Source organism: Phaethon aethereus, assembly GCF_964289735.1.
Source record: "Phaethon aethereus genome assembly, chromosome: 2".
NCBI lineage: Eukaryota > Metazoa > Chordata > Aves > Phaethontiformes > Phaethontidae > Phaethon > Phaethon aethereus.
Genome location: NC_138582.1, coordinates 140,083,312 through 140,092,196, shown reverse-complemented (window position 1 = coordinate 140,092,196; position 8,885 = coordinate 140,083,312). Strand labels below are relative to the sequence as shown.

At 40.8% G+C, this 8,885-nt stretch overlaps 1 protein-coding gene across 7 annotated transcripts in view; it reads right to left on the bottom strand.

Moving 5' to 3' along the window:
• Positions 1-338: 338 nt before the first annotated feature.
• The window catches only part of ETV1 (ETS variant transcription factor 1), a gene marked incomplete at its 3' end in the record, with an annotated part of 65,757 nt that continues 57,210 nt past the window's right edge, over positions 339-8,885 (bottom strand). For all 7 annotated transcript variants that reach the window (XM_082014831.1, XM_082014834.1, XM_082014833.1 and 4 more), the window contains 3 exons: positions 6,494-6,663; positions 2,654-2,755; positions 339-560 (listed from right to left, as the gene is read on the bottom strand). In XM_082014831.1, coding sequence (XP_081870957.1) covers positions 339-560; positions 2,654-2,755; positions 6,494-6,663 — 494 coding nt within the window. The remainder of the gene's footprint in view (positions 561-2,653; positions 2,756-6,493; positions 6,664-8,885) is intronic.

Below are 8,885 nucleotides of genomic sequence, written 5' to 3'. Positions count from 1 at the left end.
CCCAGAGAAAATGTACAATATCTTATGCTGATATGAAACAAAACAGACATGATATAGCTTTCTTGTACTTAAAACCTGTACGATCCCTTCCCAAACTTAAGTAAAAAGCAAACCCCCCCTTTTCCTCCTGTTACACAGAATAACGTTTAGGTTCCAACCCCCCCCTTTCAAATAAAGTGCGCTGTCCATGGCAGACCATAGGAGTAATGCAACAGGAAAAGCCCCTTTTAGTGTACTATTTAAAAAACAAACTGAAGTCGATGCAGCTTTCCTCTGGGTCTTGTGAAAGAGGAGAAGCTTAAGAGAGGGGGGAAAAATCCCCTTCACTGTCACTGCTGTTAATAGACATAGCCTTCGTTATAGGGGTGGGTGTTGCAGCAGCCACCGTCCTGCATGTAGACCATGCTCTCATCGAAGTGGGACAGAGGCACAGTGTCCTCCTCATTGATGTGGCGCTCCATGTCAGTCTTCAGTAAGGGGCGCTGGTTGTCCGGAAAAGCCATGGAGAAAAGCGCTTCAGGGTCGCAAACAAACTTGTAGACGTATCTTTCTCCAGCCACCTTAGGACAACGGAAGAGAGAAAGGGTGCAGCGTAAGGCCTCGTGGTTTTGCAACTCCAAGTTCAACACTCTTGTGAAGAACTCACCGTTACGCAATTAATAATGCAACAGCAGAACGCTCCTGATTTTGCCACACGTGATATCCTGTTGGAAGATGGACTAGGTGTTCTACTTCCAAACATTTGTTTGCGATCATTTCCTATGCTTAACCGCAAATGGAATTGTTCTTATTGGAAAAGGTAAACAATTGTCACTACAAGTGGCAAAATAAAACAACTAAGTCCAACACTCTGTGTGCAAAGTGGAAAAAAGAATCACATTGCGTGATAGAGATCTGAATTTCACTTTACACAGATTGATTCATACTTAAGTATAAAAGCACTTAAGTTATAGTGCATGCTGATTGTACAGGCACAGCGTAAGCAAATACGTAGGCTAATATGTACTTAGCAATTGCTCATGCAAAGCTGGGACATTTGGATTTGCTTACAGAGGGGCAATTTGTCCAAAGACCCTAAAATTTTCCCTTATTCAGAAATAACACTAAATGTCTGTTCTTCATCTTCCTAAAAGCTAAAGAATGATAAAAACAATACAGAATTGTTTTCTTATTAAAAAAAAAAGGCAACATAACCATCATTAGTTTTTAACATACACTATGTGGCCAGATAGGGTAATCCCAGGGCAAACCTCAAACACTGCTATGCCAGAAAAATAAGCATACAAACTAGCTTTTAAAATGTTTGTTAAATACATTCTTGTAGAGAATAAAGTAGTAGCTTAAGAGGTAGCAAGCTAGCTGTCAGAAGTACTTGTAAACTTTCCTTATTAAATGGATGTGTGGGTTGGGCAGCATTATCAGCCTTAAGGTACTCCCAGCCCCAGCTTTTCGGCTTGTTCCACTCTCTTTGCTCCTTACTCTTGCCGCTGTGCTGCCTTTGAACTGGTCCGGCACAACAGCCTCCGCAGCTGAGCTGTAACCCGCGGCGAGGAACTCCTCTGCCTGAAGCACATCCAGCAGAATCAAGCGTTCCTGCTCCCCCCTGACCGGACCCAGTCTCCAGCCCACTTCACGCAGACCGGGCGCACAGCTGCCTGACACACCGGTGGACGAGGCAGTGTGCTGCTGGAGCACCACAAGCCGCTACCAGCCCGGATCGTTCTCCAAGTTAACTCCCGGACAGTGCTAAAGGAGAACGCTACAGCGATCCCATGACCAAAGCAGGAGAACTTGCAACGGGCAACTCCAAACGGAGACCTCACAAAACCTATCGGAAAAGCTGCCCCGTAACATGAGCCGAGGGCTTTGGTTCCATTCATGCAATTGGCAAATGGCAGGTTTAAACACGTTAGTCATCACAGGTCACAACACTAACGTGAAAAGATATGGAACAAGTTTTACAGCACAAGGTGTTCACTATGATCTTTGATCACACCTGCCAGTTTTGTAGATGCGGCAGACAGGACTCTCCCACTGACTTATCAGTCAATCTACACAGTACCACATAGCAAGATTTAAAAACATACACGTAAATCAGCAGGCCACGACCGAAGGATGGGTTGAATACTGTCAGCAAGACCAGACTGTTATATATAAATTATTTTTAAATATTTCTCATAATTCAGCCTATTATAAAATATTAAATCCCACTTAAAAATGGTATTATTACAACACTTTTGGTAAAATATTAAAGTATTTGGTATGTTAATAGGTATCATTTTTCTCCCCTACCTTGCACTTACCGAAGTACCCAAGCGCTGGGCAGCTAATTTAGATCTGCAAAACATTATTCATACTGTACTCCACTGTTTGCCTTTCCCAGGTGCCAGGAAGCTCTTTTGGATATTTTTGAATGTTACCTCTTTCCCTATAATCATGATGTGCATTGTGTGAACTAAAACCACAGACATTTTTTACATAGAAAAAAATATCTTTATGCATATACTGGACCTGGTAGGTGAAAAAGCTTAGTGTTTGCCTTAATGGATGGAAAACCTACCTAAGCAATACAGTTGCAAGTACTCCTCATAAACTGACTTATGGATTAACATGCAACGCTCGAGTGACATCTAATACAAAATTAGCAACTCACCTTTTGCATGATTCCCTTTTCATAATAATAGCGAAGTGATCGGCTAAGTTTATCATAGTTCATAGCTGGCCTATTTTTCTGAATCCCCCAACGACGTGCCACCTGCCATAAAAATGGATCAGCATCGATTTGTTAAATGCATTTAACAAGCAGATCTTAATCATCAGATACTTTATTTGGGGATGGAGGAGGGGGAACCCTGCAGGTGGAGCACATAAACAGAAGAGAAAAGGTTGCCATGACCTGAATTTCCCATGTACTACTATGATTTTTAATTTGACACACAGTCATCCATTAAACTTGAAGCAGACTTAGTTATTTGCAAATGTGGTGGAGGATTGGAGTTTTTTTGTTTTTAATAAAGAAAACCAATGAAAAAATAAATCCATATAAAAAGATGATAGACAAAAAATATTTATCAAGTTCCACCAGAATCAATTATCCACAGTATCAAACTTAAGAAAAGTTTGATACTGTGGGTAATCAGACTATTCCTGTGTTTTCCTTGCTGTCAGAAGACAAAGTTATGTTAAGCACACATGCATACACACTTAGTTCATGAACTAATACAGAATGTACTTGGAATGACAGCGAAGTTGAGATTATTAGGAGATACAAGTCAAAAGCCAACTCCCAGTCTTAAATGAATACTTCAGCAAAGAAAATGAATTATCAGAGGAGACAGGGTAATCGCTTGGAAGAACTATATGGTAGTATGAAGAATGGGACAGAAATTTCGTAGTTGAAATTGTATAATTTCCCGTAAAAAATAATAATAAAAAGGGAGTTGTAAGCAACTTGTGACACCATTCCATAGCGAACAATATGCCTTCTGCTCTGACTTAGGATTTCTACTTTCCTTTACACTTCCTGTTTTATTGCCAACGGTGCTTCTGGACAAAGAGACCTTTTGTTTAAAGAGCTTAACTGCTTATTCCCCACCTGAAATCATAATTGGCTGTTGGTGACATTTCAATTACTGGCTGTACAAATTACTATCATGTCATCAGAGGGAAAAAAAAAGTCAGAGCTGATGAACTCTTTAAAGCACATTTTATAAAAACGTTTGAGAGGTGCATATGCATACAGCTCTGGAAAAAGGCGAGAGCAGCCAAGCAGCTCCTCTGCAGACTGCTCTAAGCAACTTTCCCATAGGTGTCCGGAGCCTTTTGATGCAAACCACAGACGACATGCAGCACTGAAAATTGAAAGGGACTAAATAACAACAGCAAAATCCATGACTTTGATCTCCATCTGGACAATAATTTTTAGATTTTCTTTTTAAAGCATTATTTCCTTTCAGTGGTGCAGCTTTTCAGGCTTATGTAAATTATCATGGCTCTGCTAACTTCAGCTATGTTATAGCTGTATTGAAACATACCTCCAATCATGTCAATTTTTTCCAGCTGTAGATTTGGCCTAGATGCATAACCTTGATTCACCTATTCATCTTTGTAACACATGCCTACATCACTCTCTGTTTACTCCTGCCAAGTTTTTTTCTGCATTAATCAGAGTCCTAAAAGTCCCCAACGTAACAGGCTTGCATAATAAATAAACACACAGCAAAGATAACTACAACAAAATAATGGTTGAGCATATGCTATATTGTGTAACATTTTGACATTCCCAAATAAGCAAGCAGGTCCAGAAGCAGTCTTGGTAAGCAAGTCTTCCTGTCCCTGAACTGCACAGGGTTTATCAAGTTTTGCTCTGTGGAAGGGTTTAGGGCTTCTAGCCTTCCACCCCACCTTCCTGCTCAAGGCGGCTGCCCCTGCGACAAGCCAACAGAAATGGACCTACACCCAATTCTTAGCCTCCACAGTTCACAGTTACCTACTTTCTGAATGAACTATGCTGCTCTACAAGTTAATACATATTAATTTTTGTTGTCACTCTTTCTACAAGGGCATAAACCTCCAGAAAGGGATGGGATGGAAAGGTCATGTCATTGACATCCTAACCTGCCACAGCTGAACCAACAAGCTCTTTTGACTTCCCTTCAATTTACACTTGGCAACCAACAAGTGTGCAGCTTCCCATAGGCTATTCTTATTTTAATTGACAGTTTCTGTCAGATCCATGACATTCATATGAAAACAACTTAGGCTCCTTTGTACTCCCTAAGAGCACACAGGAGTGAGCAAGTTTCAAGTAGTCTGCCTCCTCCAAATCTTGGATGCAGTGCCACTTAAAAACACAGAGCAACTGCTACAGACAAGCAGATGATCTGGTTAACTTAAATTAGAATATCCAGTTCTTCAGGGAATTACACAATAAAGAAATCTTAGGGGTTTGTTTTGCTACTTTCCCTTTCTTAGCTAATAAAACCTAGAAGGTTTTTGTATCATCTGCTGGGAACCATTTTTCAATAAATCTCTTTAATCTTCAGAAACTTTGGACATACGTTAAAGACAAGACAAAACTAAGAGGGTAAAAAATACCAGGACTGGGGCAAGGGGAAAAATCAGATACCTCATTCACCAAAATCAAACAAGCGCCTTTCAAAAGATTTCACTCTGTTCTGGGCCAGGTCACACAACTAAGAAGTCCATGTAGCCTGCTAAGGCTGCAGACTTGCCAGCAAAGTTTCTGTATCAAATTGACTGAGACTGTTCTGTGGTCAAATCCTCAGATGCAAAATGCCAGGATCTGCCATGGTGACTATCACTAGCGTGGGGGACGCTCGCTCGGGTGAATGAGAACCAGCACACGGGGCCTCGCAGCAGCCTGCCCCTCAGCCAGACCACGTCAGCAAAGAAAGGGACATTAGTCCTTTCGCCTTCCCCAACTACTCTGTCGACCTCTTAGGGCTGTTGGCAGACGATGTAAAGCTTTCAGATTGCTTATGCCAGCAGATGGATGGAAAACGGCAGAAATAGCTGGTGGAACGCAGAAGCAGCCCTACACCCCCAAACCTTCCTACTCAGCTCTAACTCAGAGGGGATCCTGATGGAAAATTTGCTGTGGTCTCCTCTATTACCCAACCCTGTCCAAGGGGCAAAAAAGTAAACCAGAATGATACTGCCCTTTGACAACCCTAATCAAATCATCCACATCAGCGTTACAATAAAATTCATGCACACTAGATTTTCCAACAGTTTCCATGGCTGCTTAGAACACAGGATAGATTATAATGTTACCTAGTCAAAAAAAGTTTATGTAATAAAATGTTAAATTTATTCCTGTTTATCACACAAGTGAACTAAGTCATGCTTCAGCAAATGTTCATGAATACAAGCAATTTTATCTACCCCATGAGTCCTTCATGGTTCAGGGGAACTGTGCATGTGCATGAGTGTTTGCAAGCCTCGGATCTAAGCGTGCACTAAACAATCTAATGATACAGATAAGCAGAAGACTCTGAAAAGAGCAGGGGTTCACATAAATTGATGGGATTTTACTGCCTAATGATTTCAACCTCCTCCTTTGACATGTGTCAGACTTGGGGTCTTTCACTGTAGAGCCTGTAAGTTCCAAGTTCCCACATTTCACACTGAAGAACAGTTGGTGCTGAAAGACTATTCAGGGGTAAGTTTTCAAAGGATTTTGGAATATAGCTCTATCCATGAAGTGGTTCTGAAAAATCTGGGCCCCACAATTAATGTTGAGTATTTCATAACTCTAGTACTTACAATATTTTCATTATTTTGTGGGACTAGGAAATTAAGTCTATGCTTAACCACACCTCTGCCCTAACTGAAGCACTTCCCTTGCCAGTCCTTTCTGTCACCCTTTTAAAGTGCAAAATATTGAACGAAAACAAGGCCTAAGTCCAAAGGAGCACTATTACGTTTGCAGGATGCGGCAGTGAATGTCAGGGCACACTGTCTAACCCACCTCCTCCGGCTCAATCAGCTTGAATTCCATGCCTCGGCCAGTCCACGCTATGAAGTGAGAGTTTGATGGGTCATCAAGAAGAGCTACCAAGAACTGCCACAGCTGAAGCGAGCCTCGCCGTTGATATGTGGGTCCCTCACGGTACATACCTGGCTCCTGTTTGACGTCACCTGCACAGAAGAACAACAACATTAGATTAGCAATGCGTAAGAAGCATCAATACTCGATTTGTCAGATAAACTGGCAAAGCAGTCATCAGGGTTAATGAAACAGAGGGAAAGAATTCTTACCACCCAGCCACCCACAAATGCAACATTCCCCTGTCTGCTGTTAATTGTAAACACTCTTACAGTAACATATTCATATACTAAAACGTACCTAAATTCAGTCAGGGCTTATGGAAGTCTCCCCAAGCCTATCCCCATTTACTTCTTATACATGCAAATCTCGCTTGCGAACGGTTTTGCACTATCCTCTATCTGAAAGAGCATGAACTATTTTTTTAAGCAACTCTGAATCTGAGGAACTGCATTTGTGTACTATGCTTTGCACAAGTCCCAGTTTTGGGAATGTAATGTATGCCTCATAAAGCTGCAAAACCCTATGAGTGAAACTTCTTTTGCATGCAAATGCTTCTAAGGAAAATTTGACAAAGTATTTGACTTGGACTTAAACAGCATGTGCTTTATGTATAGGTATGCAAATCCTGTAGATATGCGAGTTCCTCTGTGGCATATTGGACTTGCATATAAGCACATATTACTTTTACTCATATCTACATATTAGATTAGTATTCTCCCTGAAAAGCAGTAAGTTAATTTTTCTAAAATTTCAAATCCAGAAGAACCTTTTAAAAAACAGTAATAATATTCTGCTAGCTGTTCCACAAACTGACAGTGAAAGACCATCCAGCTACATCCATACTGTGTCTCTGTTGTTTTTAAATCGTATGCATTCTAAACAACTCATGCAAACAACAACAGCTGAAAGGTCTGATGCTGAAGCAGACAGTATTTTTTTCTGCACACAGTGACAGCAATCCTTGATACGCTGGTAAAATTCCTCCATTCAACTACCAGAACAGCAATACTCTCCAATAAGCTGTGCGACCTGTTTAATACAGAAAGCCAGGACTTCACATTGAACCACAACATTAGGATACTCTGATGGCCATTACAGAATGGCTCCATGTAGTAAAAGTAAGAATAATATTAAAAATGGAGCACTTCCTTTTGTAATCAGGAAAGAAAACTGAGTCAATAGCTATGGAAAACAAATAAATCAACACAAGGCTTTTGGTTTATGTGAGGTTCAAGTTCCAGTCCTGAAAGGCCCTTTTTTTCCTCAAGGACAGGATTATTTTTTTTTAATGATAGCTGAGCAATGTGCAAGTCGCGAGTGCAGTATTACAGAGGATCACATTATTCGCCTGTGCTGATCTCCGATTTCAAACGAAGCAGCTGAGAATCTACTTCTGAAACATCAAGACTAGCCCTGGGCTTACCCCACTTTTGCTTTATGGGCCAAAACATGATGACACATCCGCTATTTTTTCCTCGAAAGTCATAATGCTGCAATATACACCTATCTGTATCACATCAAATCTTCTAGTGTACAAGGTATTCTCTCAATAGACAATCATAGAAGCTAGTAGCAGGCTGCTTGCTTTGAAAGCACGCAAGTATTTCCAAACATTTCTTTCTTTTACTTTATTTCTATTTCTTTTCCATTTTCATTCCCTTGCCTATGCAAAACCCAAACAAAGAGGATTTTCACAAAAGACACAGACAAACACTACTCCTGAAGAGTTTTAACTTCATGTAGTACAGAGTCTGATCCCATTACCATAAATGTGAATATGAATTTGCCACTGATACTGAAAACAAATCAGGTCCACAATCATTTCTGGGGACAAAAAAAAGCCTGACACAATGTGCTTTAGGAAGGGGGGGGGGGGGGGGCAGTGTATGTTCCACAGACAGGGTATAAAGTAGACTTTCAACACATCACCCATTCAGTGAACGTGTCAATACAGTGACAGTGCAATACTGGATTAAGCAGTCTTCAGTTAGGTCTAGTATTATTTAAAATCCTCTATTTATTTCTTGCTATTCCTTACTAACCCTGGAGTGCACGTGGTGCCTCCGTTGGAGGAATGTGCCATTCTTTGGGTTATTTTCATTTCAGAGCCTCCCGTTCTTCAGCAAACACAACAAATGCTGCTAGACATGCAACAATTTTGTAATCCATGTAAGTGATTCTCAAGGGAAAACAAACAAAGTAAAGCACGAGAAAAACCCCAGGAGTTGTCCAGCTCTACTTTTAGCTATGGTCAGAGAGCTGTTCACAAGTTTATCAGAAAGTAGATAGATTAGATAATCTTCCCTGCTAA